Source organism: Staurois parvus, unplaced genomic scaffold, assembly GCF_062004578.1.
Source record: "Staurois parvus isolate SC_StPar_1 unplaced genomic scaffold, SC_StPar_1.0 ptg000327l, whole genome shotgun sequence".
Taxonomy (NCBI): Eukaryota; Metazoa; Chordata; class Amphibia; order Anura; family Ranidae; genus Staurois; species Staurois parvus.
The window spans coordinates 6,528,419-6,549,392 of record NW_028318123.1 but is presented as its reverse complement, the minus strand read 5'-3'; the positions used below and the strand labels follow the sequence as shown (position 1 = coordinate 6,549,392).

At 42.4% G+C, this 20,974-nt stretch overlaps 1 protein-coding gene across 14 annotated transcripts in view; it reads left to right on the top strand.

The window, feature by feature from the left end:
• Nucleotides 1-20,974, top strand: part of MAP7D2 (MAP7 domain containing 2) — a 219,649-nt gene that overhangs the window by 136,453 nt on the left and 62,222 nt on the right. For all 14 annotated transcript variants that reach the window (XM_089683917.1, XM_089683925.1, XM_089683920.1 and 11 more), the window contains exons 2-3: nucleotides 1,211-1,288; nucleotides 2,039-2,202. In XM_089683917.1, coding sequence (XP_089540043.1) covers nucleotides 1,211-1,288; nucleotides 2,039-2,202 — 242 coding nt within the window. The remainder of the gene's footprint in view (nucleotides 1-1,210; nucleotides 1,289-2,038; nucleotides 2,203-20,974) is intronic.

The window sequence follows — 20,974 nt, the reverse complement described above, 5'->3', positions numbered from 1 at the left end:
AGCATTACCGACGGAGAGAGAGAGAACTGTATATAAACAATAAAGTTTTCTCCCGTCAGCTCCTGCACACTGCTTTGCATGGCTCTGCATAGCAGAGCCATGCAAAGCAGTGTGCTTACAGTTGAAAGCACAGACACAGTCCACTGTAAAACAGCACACAGTTAACCCTTTGATTGCCCCACATGTTAACCCTTTCCTGCCCAGTGCCATTATTACAGTGCCAGTGCTTTTTATTAGCACTGATCACTGTATTGATGTCACTGGGGATGTCCGTGACACCAAGTCAGTTCCCCCCAGTGTCAGAATGCCCACCTCAGTCCCGCTATAAGTCGCTGATCGTTGCCATTACTAGTAAAAATAAGCTAGCAAAAAGTTAAAAATTGTTTTTTTTTTTCCCTCAAATTGTTGGTCTTTTAAATAAATATATATATATATATATATATATATATATATATATATATATATATATATATATATCGCAAAAAAATAAGATGCACAGGCGGTCAAATACCACCGAAAGAAAGCTCTAGTCATTGGAAAAAAAAAAGGACGTAAATTTAATTTGGGTGCAGTGTTGCTTGACTGCGCAATTGTCAGTTAAATTAACGCAGTGCTTTAATGCAAAAAATGGCCTGATCAGGAAGGGGAAGTAAAGCCTCTGGAGGGCAAGTGGCTAAACTGGTTCATAAGGCTGATGGTTTTGTACTTTACTGCATTCTATTCATAAAGATAAAACAAAACCTTTGTGCAGCTATCCCCCCCCCCCCCCCCATACGTATTTGAGCCCGATCGTGATTTAGCAAAGTGCACAGGAGCACACTGCTTTTTATGGGGGCATTCAGCAAGGGGGAGGGGCCAGGAGTGTCAGCTGGGGACCTAAGAAGAGGAGGATTGAGGCTGCTCTGTGCAAAACACTGCACAAAGCAGGTAAGTATACCATGTTTGTAAAGGTTCCATTTTTTAAAAAAATAAGCACTTTAGGTTGTGAATGTTTCACTTTTAGAGGTTTTGATGGATATCAGCAGTCCAGCAGGGTATATTTGTATGTATAATTATCCACTATAGTCCTGCAAAAGATCCAAATGACTGAAACTTGATGCTGTGTATTAGTCTGTATTAGTTGCTTTCTTTGGTATTGTGCTACTTATCTGTTTTGTTTAGCTTAAAGTATATTAATGTGTGGTGATTGTTTTTTGTTTTTTTTCTCAAGGTATGGATAGCCTTTTCAAGACAGATGAAAGACAAAGGTTGGCAAAAGAAAGACGAGAAGAAAGAGAAAAATGTCTTGGTGAGTTGTGAAACCATGTGGTGATCATTCTGAAACCATCATTGCTGGGCTTGATATATAGAACTTGGAAAAGGAAAAGTAGAGGTGTTGTCCATAGCAGCATGTACAGATTCTGGCTATTTTAATTTGCAGTTTTTGAAGTAAAATGGAATAACTGAGTACTATTGGTAGATGTGCACTTTATTTGCATCTGAATTCAGGTATTTACTGCTTTCTGTATTCCTGTTGCGGAGATTCACCTCTCTTCATCCTGGTGACCATTGCCATCTTAATGCAAAGTGAGGGGAAATCGACATCGTAGAGTCCTCTCTGGAGCAAGAGTTGGGGGGGGGGAATAATACAGTTAAAATAAATGTTCTGGTGATAACCAAGAGTGGTGTCACCCCTCCTCTATTTCATGTACAGGCATCACAAGGACATAAAGTTGGGGAAAATCTTCCTAGCTGGGTCACAGACAGATGCAGAAAAATAACAAATTTTAAAACTTCCCCAGTCTACCCAGAACTAAATGATTGCACAGTGTCTGTTCTCCTTGTATCTCTTGCATCTGGTCAAGTGATCTCAGCTGACCAAGCTCAGGGGGGACATGTGGGGAAGCATCATCATGTTTTGAGCTGGCCATCAGTGGATTCCCTGCACAGCTCTTCCATGGAAGATGTGACCCTCACTGTTCCATACAGCACACATTTGCAAATTCTTTCATAAAAAAAAATTATCTTTTTAATATTTTTCTACCTGTTTGTTTTGTAGCTGCCCGAGAACAACAGATACTAGAAAAGGAAAGAAGAGCAAGACTACAGTATGAGAAACAGATGGAAGAACGATGGAAGAAGCTGGAGGAACAAAGGCTGAGGGAGGAGCAGAAAAGAGCTGCCGTAGAAGAAAAGAGAAAGCTTAGGTTTAGGGAGGAAGAGGTAAGAATCCTTTTTACTGTATTTGGCAATCCCTAATCAAACAGAATTGGAATCTTCACTGTATTTTTAATACCTATAAGCTCTTTTAAAATCTTTCCATAGACAAAAAAATGCTGTATACATACAGTATATAACATCTCTGTGTTGTGTTTTGTTTTTTCTTTTTAATTTCAGTTTACCTTAAGAGCGGTTATTGCAGGCCCAAGCCCATTGTATACATTGATTTGTTTATATTGTCCACAGTCCACACTGTTTAGAGTGCAGACCAGGACTAAGAACTAGCATCTAGGATTCCTCTGTATTTTTGTCCTACAAAACTGGCTGACTGGTATCACATGCGATGGGCAAAATTTATCTAAATGTATGCATTGGCTACCTTATTTTAAATATTTGTGAATCTCTGTCTCCAGTGATTACAGGAGTGATGCCATTTATGGCTTCTGGCATTCAAAATATTAAACCAAACAGTTATGAGTATCCTTGTTTTCAGTCCTGGTCTACAAACATATTGCTGTTAACCATGTTGATGCACTTCACTGTGAAGACTGAATTCCAGCTAAATGTAAACAAATCAATATTTTACACTGGCCTGAGCCTGTGATGACCACTCTTAACTACCTTGAAACTGTGCCATTGTAGGAAAAAAAAATTGCGTAGGTGCACTCAATTTTCTGGAGTGCAATTTGTAAACGGCTTTGCAGGAAACACTCAGTGGCCATTGCACCTTTTGAATTCCCGTAATTGAGCTGCTGTTAGACAGTGCAGATCATGGCAAAATGAACAGAGGACAATCAGAATGGCTCTGTGCCTTGTAATCCTTGTGAACCAATTACAACATACAGCAGTCACAGATGTCAACACAAAAATATCCAGCAATTATAGGTGCCAACACAAAAATGTAAACTGCCTCTTCTGCCTCTGCCACTTATTTTCTCCTCTGTGAGTAATATTGTTCCCACTGACCACACAGAGTAGCAAGGAGGCGTATTGCCCATAAGGGGAAAACACTAACCATCAATGATATGATGCCAAAAACACCACTGACAGTCATGGGGCACTCACATGTACTACAAAATAAAAAATATCACTAAAAGCAGGTTCTATGTGTCTTAAAAAAAAACAAAAAAAACCTCCCATCATGCCTTAGATCTGGCTGTGGGCCTATATTGATGCGTATGTTGGCTTATGGTTGGCGTACGCCTACCTTTAATTTTGAGGGCTCAGTACATACAGTGGGGCAAAAAAGTAGTCAGCCACCAATTGTGCAAGTTCTCCCACTTAAAAAGATGAGAGAGGCCTGTAATTGGCATCATAGGTAGACCTCAACTATGAGAGACAAAATGAGAAACAAAATCCAGACAATCACATTGGCTGATTTGGAAAGAATTTATTTGCAAATTATGGTGGAAAATAAGTATTTGGTCACCTACAAACAAGCAAGATTTCTGGCTCTCACAGACCTGTACCTTCTTCTTTAAGAGGCTCCTCTGTCCTGCACTCATTGCACCTGTTTGAGGTTGTGGACAGGTGTCTTTTATACTAATAACAAGTTCAAACAGTCACACTCCAAACTCCACTATGATGAGGACCAAAGAGCTGTCGAAGGACACCAGAAACAAAATTGTAGACCTGCACCAGGCTGGGAAGACTGAATCTGCAATAGGCAAGCAGCTTGGTGTGAACAAATCAACTGTGGGAGCAATAATTAGAAAATGGAAGACATACAAGACCACTGATAATCTCCCTCGATCTGGGGCTCCACGCAAGATCTCACCCTGTGGGGTCAAAATGATAACAAGAACGGTGAGCAAAAATCCCAGGACCACACGGGGGGACCTAGTGAATGACCTGCAGAGAGCTGGGACCAACGTAACAAAGTCTACCATCAGTAACACACTACGCCACCAGGGACTCAGATCCTGCAGTGCCAGACTTGTCCCCCTGCTTAAGCCAGTACATGTCTGGACCCGTCTGAAGTTTGCTAGAGAGCATTTGGATGATCCAGAATGCTAGAGAGCATTTGGATGATCCAGAAGAGGATTGGGAGAATGTCATATGATCAGATGAAACCAAAATAGAACTGTTTGGTAGAAACACAACTCGTCGTGTTTGGAGGAGAGAGAATGCTGAGTTGCATCCAAAGAACACCATACCTACTGTGAAGAATGGGGGTGGCAACATCATGCTTTGGGGCTGTTTCTCTGCAAAGGGACCAGGACGACTGATCCATGTACAGGACAGAATGAATGGGGCCATGTATCATGAGATTTTGAGTGCAAACCTCCTTCCATCAGCAAGGGCATTGAAGATGAAACGTGGCTGGGTCTTCCAACATGACAATGATCCCAAAAATACCGCCCGGGCAACGAAGGAGTGGCTTCGTAAGAAGCATTTCAAGGTCCTGGAGTGGCCTAGCCAGTCTCAAGATCTCAACCCCATAGAAAACCTTTGGAGGGAGTTGAAAGTCCGTGTTGCCCAGCGACAGCCCCAAAACATCACTGCTCTAGAGGAGATCTGCATGGAGGAATGGGCCAACATACCAGCAACAGTGTGTGCCAACCTTGTGAAGACTTACAGGAAACGTTTGACCTCTGTCATTGCCAACAAAGGATATATAACAAAGTATTGAGATGAACTTTTGATATTGACCAAATACTTATTTTCCACCATAATTTGCAAATAAATTCTTTCCAAATCAGCCAATGTGATTGTCTGGATTTGTTTTCTCATTTTGTCTCTCATAGTTGAGGTCTACCTATGATGCCAATTACAGGCCTCTCTCATCTTTTTAAGTGGGAGAACTTGCACAATTGGTGGCTGACTAAATACTTTTTTGCCCCACTGTAGGTCATTTGTTTATTTTTCTATAAATGAGACCATATTCCAAAAGTAATACTACGGTGGTAAATTTGGCTGCACTTGTTGGATGGCTCCGGTTCTATGTCTGTTTTATGCACTTATTATTGAGATATATACCGTATTTTTCGCACCATAAGACGCACTTTTTTCCCCAAAAAAATTATGGAGCGAATATGGAGCGGCCGGTCCGGTATTTCCACTGCCGCCGTGTCAGAATACCGGGTCGGCCGCTCAGCTCTACAGCGGGACCTTATAGAGATGACTGCTGACCTTTGGGGAGGGGGGGAGTGGGTACCTGAATTTGACAGATACCCGCTCCCACTTCCGTGGAGTTGTTCTTTCATCTTACCCGTTCCTCTATCCAGCGGCGCGGTCTTCCCGGCTTCTGTAGTGTGGGCATGACAGCCGGGTGCCAAGTGCGCATGCGCAGGAAGCGGTGCTTTTTGTGAATGGTAAGGCGGCACCTGGGACACATGACAGATCCCAGAAGCCGCCGGACCAATCACAAAGCGCAAGTGCTTCTCGCTCATGCGCACTGGGCACCCGGCACCCGGCTGTCATGCCGAGTGCCATTACAGAAGCCGGGAAGACAGCGCGCGGCTGGATAGAGGAACAGGTAAGATGAAAGAACAACTCTGCGGAAGTGGGAGCGGGTATCTGTCAAATTCAGGTACCCGCTCCCCCCCCCTCCCCAAAGGTCGGCAGTCATCCCCTGTACTATCCACAGTCTCTGGTCATCCCTGTGCTGTCCGCAGTCTCTGGTCATCCCTGTACTGTGTCCGCAGTCTCTGGTCATCCCTGTACTGTGTCCGCAGTCTCTGGTCATCCCTGTACTGTGTCCGCAGTCTCTGGTCATCCCTGTACTGTGTCCGCAGTCTCTGGTCATCCCTGTACTGTGTCCGCAGTCTCTGGTCATCTCCTGTACTGTGTCCGCAGTCTCTGGTCATCTCCTGTACTGTGTCCGCAGTCTCTGGTCATCTCCTGTACTGTGTCCGCAGTCTCTGGTCATCTCCTGTACTGTGTCCGCAGTCTCTGGTCATCTCCTGTACTGTGTCCGCAGTCTCTGGTCATCTCCTGTACTGTGTCCGCAGTCTCTGGTCATCTCCTGTACTGTGTCCGCAGTCTCTGGTCATCTCCTGTACTGTGTCCGCAGTCTCTGGTCATCTCCTGTACTGTGTCCGCAGTCTCTGGTCATCTCCTGTACTGTGTCCGCAGTCTCTGGTCATCTCCTGTACTGTGTCCGCAGTCTCTGGTCATCTCCTGTACTGTGTCCGCAGTCTCTGGTCATCTCCTGTACTGTGTCCGCAGTCTCTGGTCATCTCCTGTACTGTGTCCGCAGTCTCTGGTCATCTCCTATACTGTGACTGCAGTCTCTGGTCATCTCCTGAACTGTGTCCGCAGTCTCTGGTCATCCCCTGAACTGTGTCCGCAGTCTCTGTACTATGTCTGCAGTCCATTAGTTCAGAATTTTTTTTTCCTGTTTTCTGCCTCTAAAACCTAGGTGCGTCTTATGGTCAGGTGCGTCTTATGGAGCGAAAAATACGGTATTATATATATCACTTTGTCATATTGTAGTTCTTAATGTGACATCAGAGATTTGTATTTTGGAATGGTTCTTGTATCTGTCACTCTGTTTTCTGAAAAAATCCTTTTAATGAAAACCATTAAACCAGAGAGATAAAGGAAAGGAAGGGGCAGTGAAAAATAAGTTATACTTACAAAATAACTTTGTTTCCCTGGATTTATGAAAATAGATTATATTTTTAAATATACAGTTGGCGTAAATTTTTTGTCATGGTCAATTTCTTTATTTTTCTGTACAATATAGATGCACATGTAAATCTTATAGGGATAGATGCTGACTTTATTCTAAAAAAAATAGTGTACATAGAACCTTAGAGGCTTAGTGGGAAAAATTTCAAATTTTTCTTGTTGCCTGGAAACTGCAGATTCACTGATTACAATGTCTGTAAACGTAATGTAGACAAATGTAAAGCTTTTCCTGCCATTCATCCAAAGTTTGAATGACTGGGGTATGTGGGTTCTTCAGATGCCTTTATTGACATATTTGAGCAAAATAGTGTTTATTATTTTTTCAAAAGTTGATTATAGCCTTGCTTGCCTTCCAATAGCAAATGTATCCGAGAGGTAGAAATGGGCTTCTTCACCATTTTTTACGTTTTTTCAGCTTGCATTATGCCATGCAAGCTTAAAGCCCATCCCTGGGCAATGCTCTCTCCCTCCTACCCATTGATTAATAACTAACTTTTGAAGCTGGATTTTTCTCCTCTAAGTCTGCCATCCTTATCCTTTGCCATTGCTGCTTCAGTGAGTGACAGTGGGTGATCCAGTACTGCAGTCTTTGCCTGTGCCTGCCCTTCGCATCTTCATGACCTCACACTGTATGGTCTTCAGAAGACCAAGAGGACCCTGCCACTGAACAGATAATAGGAAGTGCCCACATCACCCAGCTAGAGAAAAAGGACCCTCCATCTGTGCAGTGAATATAACAATATGTTATATAAGTTGACATTTCTCTGTCTCCCAATTGTTGTTCTGTGTTGTCACCCTGTCGAACTCTCTTCCAATAGAGGCTACACGTGGCTATGCTGATCCACATTAAATAACAGGTATATTCCACTGTTGTCACCATTAGGAAAACTGCCATGAGATGACACTCTAGCCATGTAAGTGTATGCTTGTAGAGAGGAAGTGACTGCAAACAGGCTGCAGGAGATGAGTGTAGCTGGGTCTCTGCCCCCCCTCCCTCCTCCTGTCATCAATTCAGAGTTTAAGCACAAGACAAAACTGTGTTTGGCCTCCCTTCCTCCTCTCTCATAGCAACAGCAATGGACCAGTTAGAAGGTCTAAGACAGGTGCAGAGGCAGGCCGAGTCAGTAACTGGTATCCACAGATGCAAAAGGTATCACAGGAACAAATGCACTGGAGAGCCAAAGCCTAACCAGCAATCACAGAGGGTGATTGGCTTCCCTATAAAGACCTTTTCGTTGCCAATCTGAGCTGTGAGCGCGCACAGCCATATTCAGGCGCGCATCTGTGTGTGTCTTTGCACATTCGTTGTGTGCCAGTGTGCAATTCTGCAGTCATGTAAAGTCCTGTCAGGAATGCTGGGTCTTCTTGCTCTTGCTCCTCTGCTTTGGACAGTACCCTGACAGTGCACCCCCTGCTTACTACCATACCCCCCCACACACACACACGATGGGCAGCCTCCTAATATTTGAAGAATAATTCTTGGAGAAGTCTGGGGGCATGTATATTGATCTCAGGTTCCCAAGAACTTTCTTCAGACGGATATCCATTCCATTTGGTTAGGCTCTGGATCTATCTCCCCTGTTTCATCAGTCCAAGACTGCCTCCATCTCATATTCTGTTTTCTCTGTTATTGGTGGGGGAGGTGGTTTCACTCTTCCTGGAAACAGATCCGGATCTGCTGGTTTGCGCAGGTAGACATGGAAGACCGGATGAATCCTGTATGAATCGGAAAGTAATAGTTCATATGCTACAGGATTTACTTGCTTGATTGTGCCGGACAAGGAAGTTTCAGATTGACAATGACAACCAAACTGTCTCCATCCTTCAGGAAGGGATCTCCCCTCTGCTTCCTGTCAAAGTATTTCCTATAGTCCGCTTGTGCCTTCCATATGGACTCCTGGAGTGCCTGATAATTGTTTTGTACAAAGGTAAGTCTGTGTTGTACTGCAGGCACTGCTGATTCAAGCAAGGTATATGGCAGACAGGTTGGAATCTATAACTGGCCCAGAATGGAGACTGGTTTGTGGCTGAATGGACTGAATTATATGCAGATTTTGCAAGTGGGGGAAGAGACACCCAGTCATCTTGATCAAAGGTCGAGAAACCACATAGGTATTACAGGGTAAGGTTCATACTTTCTGCTTGTCCATTACTTTGGGGGTGATAGGCTGAGTTCCACTTTAAGGGCATTGCAAAGCACTTTCCAAAACCTGGAAGTAAATTAGGAATAGAAACTGTTACTGGGTAGCCCATTTAGTCTGACAATTTCCATGGTGAAGGCATGAGTAGTTTTGGCATCAGACGGAGTACCAACCATTGGTAAGAAGTGGGTTATTTAGGATAGCCGATCTACCACCACCAGGATGGTAGTAAACCCCTCAGAGGGAGATAAGTCCACAATAAAGTTTCTGGCTATCATCTCCCAGGAACGATTAGGCAAGGACCTCCGCAACTTCCAGGCCTTAGTTTTATCGCCCTTGCTACACAGACACTGTGCAAGATTTCACATAGTCTTTGCAATCCTGACTCAAGCTGGACCACCAAAAGGACCGCTGGACTAGCTCAATCATCTTATGGGCCCAAAAGAGTCCAGCCAGCTGGTCGTAATGGAAGGTCCTTAGAACTTGAGATCTCAAATCCTAAGATACGAAATCCTATCTTGGTGCCACAACACTCCTTCCTGAGTCCTTAACGAGTCCTGTCCGTGTCCAGAGCATAAAGTAGAGACCTGTTCAGTGGATGCCTTAAGACCGGGCTGGATCTGCAAAAATTTTTGGAAAGACAAGATGGTGCTTGGAGGCACAGACTTGGCTGATTTGGGAAACATACCGGATAATGCATCTGCCTTCCCATTCTTGGATTGCGGACGGTAGGTTATTTAAAACTTGAATATAGAAAAGAACAGAGCCTATATAGCTTGCCAAGGTCCTAGGCGCTTTGCAGACCTCAGGTATTCCAAATTCTCATGATCCATGAAGATCATAATCGGGTGATAGGTACTTCTAATCTTCAAAGGTTACTTTAATTGCTAAGAGTTCTCTATCGCCCACATCATAGTGCCTCTCGGCTTGGCTTAATTTCCTAGAGCAAAAAGCTACTGGATGAAGCAGAGCCTTTATACCCTTCCATTGAGGGAGTGCAGCCCCCGTTGCACATTCAGATGCGTCCACCTCCAAGTTGTAGGGTAGTGCAGGGTCTGAGTGTTGTAGAACAGGGGCAGAAGAGAATAAGGCATTCAGCTATTCAAATGCTGCTTGATCTTCCTGGCTCCAGAGGAAACGTGTATGCTGGCTCATAAGCTGGGTGATATGGGCAATGATGGTTGAAAAGTTTATCATAAATTTCTGCTAAATGTTGTTGAACCCTACAAATCTCTGGACCCCTTTTCTGTCAGAGGATGCGGGCCAGTCCAGAACTGCAGAGCCCTTCTGTGGGTCCTTTGCAATCTCCTCTGTAGATATTGAGCCCAGGAACTGAATATATTGCTTTTCAAACTCGCATTTTTCTGCCTTTGCTTAGAGGCTGTGCGTTCTTGGTGTAGTCAGCACTTTTCTGACATGGACTCGATGGAGTTCAAGTGAGGCTGAAAATCAAGATGTCTTTCAAATGGATAATTAGGAATAAATCAAGATATTCCTTGAAAATGTAATTTCCAAAGTATTGGAATGTTGCGGGGCATTACATGGTCAGAATGGCATCACGCGATACTCAAAATGTCCAAAATGTGTCCTGAATGTGGTTTTCCTGTCATTGCATTCCCTGATGCAAACTAGGTTGTAGGCCTCCCGTAAGTCCAATTTTTTGTAAACACCCAGGCTGTCCAGTTCAGAAACGAGGGGAAGTGGATACCGATTTTTGATGGTAATTTTATTAAGTTCTTTGTAGTCAACACAGGGTCTACATAGTCAACATAGAAGATGCCCACCCCGGCTAGGTTGTAGGAATCTCTGGAACAGTTCAGGAACAAGGGGAATGGGATACCGATTTTTGATGGTAAATTTATGAAGTTCTCTGTAGTCAACAGAGGGTCTAAGGGACTATTCCTTGATGGACTTTAAGGAGGAAGAGGACGTCTGAAGATTTCCCCCTTCCCCCTACTCCCCCTTGCGTGTCTTTGTCTCTTCAATAAAGCTTCGGGCCTGTGTTCTTTCCCCCCCCCCCACACACCCGATGCCTATTGTTGATCGTAATATCCGGTTTTCGTTTTTTGCATGCATTAGTATTATTAGGAAACGTAATGTATATTAGGATGCTACAGTTTTTGGGGTAAGCGGCGTTATGCATGACGTGGTGGTCTGGAGATTCGTCCTCCACGCACATCACGTCAGGCATCATACCGCTGAGCGAATGTATTTATTTCTGAATGTATTTATTGTATGCTTGGAACTGTATTGCAATGTGGTGCGCTGCGTCGCAGTACAGGGTGAGATGTTCCCCGATTACAAGTAACATGTTGTTTTTGATGCTTCTGTAATAAAAGTATCTTTTCAATCAAAAAAAACAGAGGGTCTAAGGGAGTGATCTTTTTTTCTCGACAAAGATGATGCCCGCCCTGACAGGTGAAGAAAAGGGGTGGATAATCCCCTTGGCAAGGTTCTGGTCTGTGTATTGCCAGACGGCTTCCAGCTCAAGTTCGGATAGTGTAAAGATTCGTCCAAAGGATATCTTTCTCCCTGGAAGCAGTTCGATTAGGCAGTCGTAGGACCGATGAGGTGGCAGTATTTTTGCCCTTTTGTCGAATACATCAAGGAAGTCATGGTAAGCAGGAGGAATGGACTGATTGGCATATGATACTGGTTGAATAGAGGCATGCAGGAGGATTGATGGACATGCAGATGCCACAGTGCTGGAGACGGTAGCTAGATGAGAAAGTGATCTCTCCTTTGGGCTAATCAATTTGCGGGTTGTGTGCTTGCAGCCAGGGTATCCCCAGGATGACTGGGAACATAGTTGTTTCATTTTGATGTCATCAGGTCTCCTCCAAGTGACCCAAGTCAGTGATTGCTAGAATAGGGATGGTCTCCTGAGTAAGGGGTCCCGAACTGGGAATAGTGCCATCAGCAAGGTGCATGTCAAGTGTGTTTTTTTTTTTTTTTTTTTTTTTTTTTTTTTTCTTTTTCTTTTTCTTTTTCTTTTTCAGGTTAAGGGGAATACGCAAGTCCTTGGCAAGGGTAATGTTCAAAAAACAGCTGCAGGCTGCATAATCAACTATTGCCTGCAGCTAGACCTCCTTTCCAGCCACATGCAGTGAGTTGGGGAGAATGACATGAGTGAATAAAGTCCAGGATAACTGGAGGTGCGTAGGGTACTGCTGACTTGACTTGCCTAATCAAACTGGGCAGTTGCACAGGAAGTGGCCCATGGCCCCACAATATAGGCATAGGTCGCCCTGTCATCGGCGAGCCCTTTCTTCAGGGGGTCAGAGCAGGTTGAAGAAGGCTGATTTGCATTGGTTCCCCTTCAGAAGTGCTGGTGGGCTGAGAATCGGGGGTAGGAACAGCAAGCCCCAGAACCTTTGGCAGTACCCATGTGGGCCGGAAGGCATAAGTTCAGTCGAAATACTGTTCCTGCAGGCGGTGATCCAGCTGGATGGAGAGTTGAATGAGGTTCTACATAGATGCAGGAGCTTCATCCTTGGCTTAACCCACCCCCGAAGGTTTCGGACAAGCCCAGCCAGAACTGATATTTCAGAGCCGCGTCATTCCATCTGGTATCTGCTATTTGCAGAACTCAGAAATGTAGTCCTCCACAAGTCGTCGGTCTTGTTGCTATATAAATACTGTATAATAATAATAGTCCTAGAAAAACTTGGATTTGATGGTGCTATCCTCTCTACCATTTTAGCCCTTTCATTTGGACCATCTGCTCAGGTCTACACCTCCGGCCTCCTTTTCTAAATCATTCAGGATATGCAATGACACGAGACAGGGTTGCCCATTATCCCCCTCAATATTTAATTTCATGATAGAGCCACTTGCAGAGGCTATGCGCTCTAACCTACTTGTTACTAGATTTTGTTTCGCCACACATCCCATGCAATAAATTTATTTGTGCATGATGTAATCCTTTTTACAAATCTGATCATATGACTGCCTGCTGCACATCATGTTTTAACACAATTCAGTACACTATCCTATTACAAAGTCACTATTACGTAGTCTGTGATCCTAGATCTAGGAGTCCACAAATCCCACCACCACCATTTAGTAAATCAAGTGCCTTGGTGTTGGGTGGACCAAGGTATCCCATACTTGGTCATAGTGCTAACATCCTCCATGTCTCTTCTACTAGACACAAACTACCAATTCCTGTTAGATAATATTCGGCAGGAACTTCACCGTATCTCCCAAAATGACCATAGGCAGGCAGGATAGCATCCTTTTCAAATGATAGTACTTCCTAAGATTCTGTTCATCTTCCGCACTCTCCCGATCCCCATTTAAACCTACACATATAAGGATCCTCATGATCCTTCTAAAATGCTTTATCTGGCAAGGCAAACTAGCAAGATGCCCTTATGCTCCTCTTATGACATAGAAATGCAGGAGGTATGGGTCTGGTTGATCATTACAGTGCTGCCAATTAACTAATTTAAAACATTGGTTCTGTCGTACATCTGCAGCCTTGTGTGTTGATATGGAGGCACACTTGGTGGGATCTCCCTCACTTTATCTATTACTCCTGGCTGATTTATATGGAAACCATTTTATCTAGGTTCACTCCCACTAACTACACACTCTTTCCTGCTGGCTTGGAGAGTTTTATTAGATCAAAAGATCTTGGCTGTGCAGGGTCATAAACTGCGTATTCCGTTAGATACGCTAGACCTTCTTATATCATATTTGAATATTAGCAACTGGATAGACTGGGGTGTGCTATGGGTAGATGATCTTTTCGATGCAACGGCAATTAAGAGCTTAGGTGCTCTAAAGGCCACATATGGGTTCTCTAAAGTGGTTTATTATTATTATACAGGATTTATATAGCGCCAGCAGTTTGCTCAGCGCTTTACAATATAAGTGGATGCTTTTAAGTATCTTTGTATTGCTAAATGTCTTTGCAAATACTCACCTTCCTTGGTTTCTGTCAACTTGTGGATTTGGTAAGATTCATGTTTTCAGTAGAAAAATATTAAGGGAATACCCTTTTCTGTCACTATTTACAACAGAAGCCAACCTCTATAAAAAAAATCAATGACCTAAAGCTCTTCAATCAGTATGTAAGGTTTCGCACTGCATGAACCACTGGGAACAAACTCAGAAATTACTAACCCATCTGGTACCTTACCCCATACCAGTTAACCACATTTTATACAATGACTTCATCTCTCAGGAGAGAATGCAGACAGGTCAGGGATCTACATCACATTTTTTTGGGCCTTCAAAGGCCTTACAAGCTTTTGGAAGTCAATATTTAGATTAACTGATATCACAGGTTTATGAATACAACCTAACCCATTGGTAATCCTAAAGTCCACTCCTGATGACATCACAACGGCGAAACTAGTTAGGCGTAGTCTTTTGCGGCACTTCCAGTTGCCTACTGCCGGTCTGTGGAATGCAGGAGTGTCCCGGAACCATGAGACAAGCATTTTTTTTTTTGTACATCTTTTATGTAAGTGCAATTTGTATACATGTGAAGTTTTTAGTAAACCGTATTCCACTATTGGAGTTCTGTTCTTTGGTTCTCTTGGTCTATCACTGGTGGAGTGGAGGAGAAGGAGATTTGTGGATACAAGAGGTTCAATAAGAGAAGGTGCGGAGAAATTGAAGGTGGAAGATATACCAAGCACATATGACTTGCCAGTAAAAAGGGAGTCTAAAGTTTTTGTGAGTGTGGATTCAGGGGGGGAAGAAAGAGTGTCACACAAAGGAGCGCATCACTGTATTGAAATCAAGAGCACTTTAAAGTGGACTGCACAAGCGCTTTGTTGGAGATTTTGCAGATTGTGGATGTCACAAATGTTTGGTATTGCATAGACTTGCAGAGTGTTTCACATCAGTGTTTCAGAGCGGGGAGGTATCTTGTAGTACGCTGTACACTGCTTGCACTGTTGGAGTACTTTTTAAAGAATTTTCTATATTCTATTTTGAGGCTGTCACGAATAACCACTGTTGTATAAACCCAAAGAGGTGCATATTTGTTTCTGGGGAGGGAGGTGAATTGTAGTACCTAAATAAATATATTGGAAATTCTTTTAGGATTTGATACTGGAATTTCTAAATATCAAATTAATGGATTTATTTGAAAAGGAAGCACATATGAGCATGTTAGTGATGCACATATAAGGGAGGGAGGTATTTTTAGCACTATTTAGTAACACCACACTAAAATCCTTAATTTACAAATAGACAAGATAACCCCCCCTCCCCTTTTTGAACGTTTTTTTCTTCCGATTCTAGCAGCCAGGAACATCATAGCTAGACATGGGAAAGCCATTTTATTTAATGTGACGAAAGTAATTACCCTAGTTAAGTATAAAAGATCACTCTCCGTTAGAGCTGAAAAATGCAACGCATTTGATAAAGAATGGAAAGCAAGCATTGCTGTGGAAGAAACTCAAACTCTACCGATTCAATAATACTGCATAGAAACTCCACCAACTATTAATATTGCTTATATGTACCTGTTGATATAGTGGTATTGGGTCCATAATGTGTATTATTTTTAATTTTTTTCTAATGCCCTGTGGGTAGGAATGCCTTTCTCATGTTTTATTGATGTTCAGACTTATGTGTTTTAATGAATGTACTATTTTAAAAAATTCTATAAAAATTGATTAATAAAGGGGTTAATTGTGGCTCCAAAACATCAGTGGATATTTCTTTTTGCACTTTCTAGCATGTTTTTGCGTTCTTCGCACTTTAAAATAAAATCTAAGAAAAAAAGTAATTTTGAGCTATCGCTGTTGGCCATGCACCCCTTAAGGATCAAAAAGGGTAGCATAATGGATGGATTGGACTGATTTAAGATTTTTATTGCTCTTTCTCATTTGGGCAGGTTTCTCTCAAGAAATGAAGGAATTCCTGAAGAGGAGGGCAAAAAATAAAAAGTGAATGGTGTCACAGCAAAACCTGTGTAACAAACTGGGTTCACCCCCAGCAAAATGCCACCTGTTGTTTTTAAATAGCTGTGATGAGCCCAATAAGGCTCTCTACTAACTAAGCGATTGTCAGAGCCTGATTAGGATTGTGTGAGTGATGAAAAGAAATCAAAACAATGAAATCCTAAAAATGAGGCTGAGAATAAATCAATCCAATAATACAATATACATCTAATAAGTGTATTATCTACGCACTAGGGCAGTTAATGGCAAATACAATGTATACTGCACCTATTACAAATATGACTGGTCCATTTACTTCTTTGTGCTGCGTTAGCATGTCATGGTGCATTGCCTTAAACTACATTTATGCCTCCTGGTTTTAGATTATTTAATTGCAGCAGAAATTGTGTTTAAAAAAAAATTAACTTTATTCATCCTAGATCGAGTTGCCCTGTGTTAATTATCTTTGTCACATTTTATATGCTTTTACATAAATATATGTGTTCAGAATATCTAACCAGACCTTGAACCCACATAATTCTATTTTCTCTAAATGACGCTTAAATGCCCCTAAATGCAAGTAAATGCACAGTGTGAATTTTACCATTGAAAATCAATGTATGCATTGAAAATTGTCCTATGCCAGTGTGAATGAGGCCTACTTGCACTGGGGTGTCATTTAAAATGAATGGCACTGCAATGCAGGAACACAGATTATGTGTATTACCATGAGTCAGAAGTGTAAATGGGCTCAGACAGTGTCTTTAGTACAATCGGAGTTCTTTGTGGGTGTCTTATTTTATTTTTCATTCATTGAGGGACACAGGAAGTAATTACCTGCAGGTTATACTGCTGTCAACAGGAGGGCTAACTGCCTGTGTCCCTCAATAGACTCCAAGAAAAGGATTTTAAAGTGAGTAGAAGTCCTTTATCTTATACAGCAGAGGACACATGCCTTCATGGACTATAGGTTGTATGCTGCTTCCTTTAGGTAATTGGACACTGACAAACTTTTGCTAGGGATGTCCCTATACCCATATAACCCCACCCACTGTGTGAGGCTCCAGTTTTTTGCTAGTGTCCTTGGGCCTGTTCTGCTCCAGTGAAGTATTTTTTCTTTAAGTGATTTGATTTTTTTTTTCTGAAATGGGCCAAAGAGACAACTACAAAACTCCATCAACTCTGCATTCCTAAATTGTGAGCACCCTACTGGAAATCCTCTCATTAAGAATGGTAGATAACAGGTGTAAGGAAGGGGTCTGTGACTACAAAACATGTTATGCTGATGGCCTACAGGAAACCCAGACCTCAATTCAGGGTGTTTGCTGTTCCCTTGTCCCAGAACAATGTACTAATATGACACTGCTTCCCACATCTGACATCTGTTTTTTTGTTTTATTTTGACATCGGGTGCAGTGAGAAGATCCCCTGCCCACTGTCACAGGGAGGGGGGAATCGGTGAAGAGAGGGTAGGAGCTGGAACACGTTACATAGGTGAATTTATCCTTTAAGTGCTTTGAAGCCCTTTTAAAGACCTTACTTGCTCTTGCAGTTCCAGCTCTGCAGCCATGTTTATTTGCCATACTGCCGTTAACCGGACAGGGACATGAAGAAAGACCATCAACCTATCTTTGAAGATACTGCCCTCTTAAAAAAAAAAAAAAAAAAAAATAGTTGATGTCTTCAGTCCTATTGTTTTGTGTTAATGCTCTTGAGAATGTCATTAGCCAAGTCTAAAGAATCTCTTCTCTTTGTGCAAATACACAAGATATTGTGACTAAAAGCTTGGTATATGGTTGTAAGAACACCTCTGTGGAGTATCTCTTGACACATTCATCAATGAAGTAACTGGGAGAAAGGTACTCCTACCCCATAAGAAAAAGCTCAAGTCACCTGATCCTACTGACTTCTACTCAAAGAAAAGTAACTTTGTTTTCCCCAGGCATCAACCTTAAAACCAAGGATTAAAATTTCCTTTTGTTGCAAGCCCAAGCCCACCAAGATATCCCATAAGCCCTCTTCACAATGAAGGGGAGCCCTCTCTCCTCAGAGTGGGAGGACATCTGTTGGTGTTTGCACCACTCTTAATCAGGGACATTCCTTCCTTCGGTTCCAATCTGTAATTTCAAAGGGGGACAAAACTGTTTCCATCTCTACCCCCTTCTTGCTTTTTACCTTCCAGTCTGCTAGCTTCAGACAAAGGATGACAGATTAAATTACCACCTTGCACCAACTTCAGGCATGGGGTGGTGGGAGATTGTTGCACCAGCTCCTTCAAAATAATGGTTTCAAGGTTTCTATTCATACCTGTTTACAGTCTCGAAACCAGATGGGGAAATCCACCCAATACTAGACTTATAATCTCTAAACAGATATTTGTGTACCAAATTCCAGACAGAATCTGAGATCTGACATTGCTTCTCTCAGACAAGTAGAATTTCTAAGCATCAGTAGACCTACAAGACCCCTTTCTCCATATCTCCATTTTCCTATTACAGCAATGCTTTCTGCATTTTGTTGTAGGAGACCTACACTTCCAGTTTGTGGCACTGCCATTTGTGCTCTCCTCTGCACCACAAATGTTCATAAAAGTTCTTGCCGTACTAATGACTCTTCTACAAACGCAGGGCATTCAAATCACTGGTTACCTGGATGATCCCTTGCTGAAGGACTCCTCAGCCAGGACCTCATCTGCCAATGTCCAAAGGACCATCCAGTTTCTTCAAACCTTTGGCTGGATAATCATACTTTCCCTCACCATCTGTTCTATTCTTGGACACAGCCTGAGCCAGATACTTCCTCAATCAGGAGAATATTGCCTCTGTGCGACAGATGTGGGTCTTACAGGCTGTAAGTCCATGCAGGAGTTGAAACAGCAGTGGCCTACATAAATCATCAAAAGCTTAGCTGCCCTAAAGAAAAAAAAAAAAAAAAAAGTATAGTACTCCTATAGGCAGATACTTACATTCCATCTCTCTTAGCCATCCACATTCCTGGACTGGATAATTGGCAGGTGGACTACCTAAGCTGGCAACGCCTAGACTTGAGGAAGTAACTGATTAGGGTTTTCTCAGCTTACTCAGAGTAAGTTAATTCAACTCCTGCAAGATTTAACATCACACATGGAAGGCTTTCGTTGCACGGTGTGAGGACAGAAGGTTTAACCCCAAGGAATACTTTTACCCATATTTTGGCCTGCCTTCAATCTCGTCTTGGAAAGCACCTGGCCCAGGGTACCTTCAAGGACAGGTCTCCGCCTTATCCATCTTCTTTCAAAAACCTATGTTATCAAATTATTTTGTTTGTGTTCTTTAAACCCTTGTGTTTCTTGTGACCCTGTTGGCAGGACTATGTTGCTATTTTGTTGCCCATCCCTCAATTTTGTTGCTTGGGTATGTCCCATGGTCTATAAATACTAGTGCCTGTACTGTAAGGTTAACATAATAGGAATTTTGACATACCTGTAAATTCCTTATCTTGGAGTACAGTACAGGATACGGATCCTTTTACTCTGGGCTTTGATCACTCCTTATTACTTGCTAAAAAAAACAAAAACCCCTGGAGCCTCATTGAGTGGGCAGGGTAATATGGGATTGCCCTAGCAAAAGTTTTTGCCGGTGTCCAGTAACCTGAAGATAGCAGCATATAACCCATGGTCTGACTACAAATCCCATGTTCTGTACTGTACTCCAAGATGAGGAATTAACAGGTAAGTCAAAATTCCTATTTTGTTTTGTACTTGAGGAATAAGAATTTAAATACTTTTTGGTGAAGTTTTTAATGTACATCTAAAACAATTTTTTTTAATTGGATGAGGGGCAGATTAATGGCATGATCTTCTCTCCTACAATCACAGAGCAAGTGAAAAGAATACAAGGCATTTTATGAATGGAGGCTGCGGGGGGCACGTATCCTTCTATACTTCACTGCATACACTGTACTAGAGCCAGGAATGTTATTTCCAGAACTGCAAGTTCATCCCTTACCCATTCACACTTGCCTTTGGACATCAAAGTCACATGACAAGTAGTACCCTATGCTTTCCAATGATTACCATTTGTATATGTGCGACTTTAAAGTAGCAGTGACTTCAGACTAGTTCATGCACTACTTTGCTCTGGCGTTCATGCAACTTGAGGGCCATAGACATCAATGTTAACCTTCAAAAGTTGGATGAAAGTTGTACCTGAATGTTTTACACGAAACAGTGGCGCAACAGCACGTCCAACTTTGCAGAGGAACAAGTCACATCAAAGTCGCACCCATTCAAAGTTGCGCCAAACTTGCACTCCAAAGTCTCGCAATTTTGGAGTCATACAAGTGTAAATGGAGCCAGCGGTGGCCAAAATGAATGAAAGTTAGTGATTCTACCTAATGCAGCAACTTCCACCAACAGGACACACATCAGAAGAAATATATTTCTACATAGCAAGTGTTCAACATTTTTTTTTCCTGGAGTTCAGCTTTAAATTGTCCACTGAGCCTTTGTTTATTTTGTGAACAACCAATTTTTTTTTTTTTTAGATTGTACTGTATGTTGTGACTTCTTATGCTGTATTATATCTTTATCTTTTTACATCAGGCTGATGGTGGCTGTGTTGAAGAAATGGAAAGAGGCAGAGTGGTAGCAATATCTTATCTGCAGTATCTGTTAGCTGTCTTGATTATCTGTAGCTTTGGCAGTGTCTTATTACATGTGCTAGTGTTCCGACTGTTTTTTAGTTCAGACAGAGCTCACACAAATGTGAGGATACAGAAGTGAGACTCCATAGAAATATCTCCCAAGAATAGGTGCCTTGCTTCTCCTACTAAAACAGCCATGTTGTGTAAGGGATATGGGTAGAATCAGATAAAAATATAGGTTTCACTAGTAGGATTTGGCTATTCTTCCCACTTCCACTTTCCTGTATCCGCTTAAATTGTCATTCAGTAGATGTACATAATGTTTCTCAGTTCTCATCAGTATGCAAAATGATTCTGCTTTTCAGGGAAGCCTCAGCTAAAAGCAACACTATATTCCCAGAGGCCTAGCCATTCCCTGTAATGCTAGCATTATACTCTCCTGGGACTTTCCTTGCTCTTACGGCCAACCTT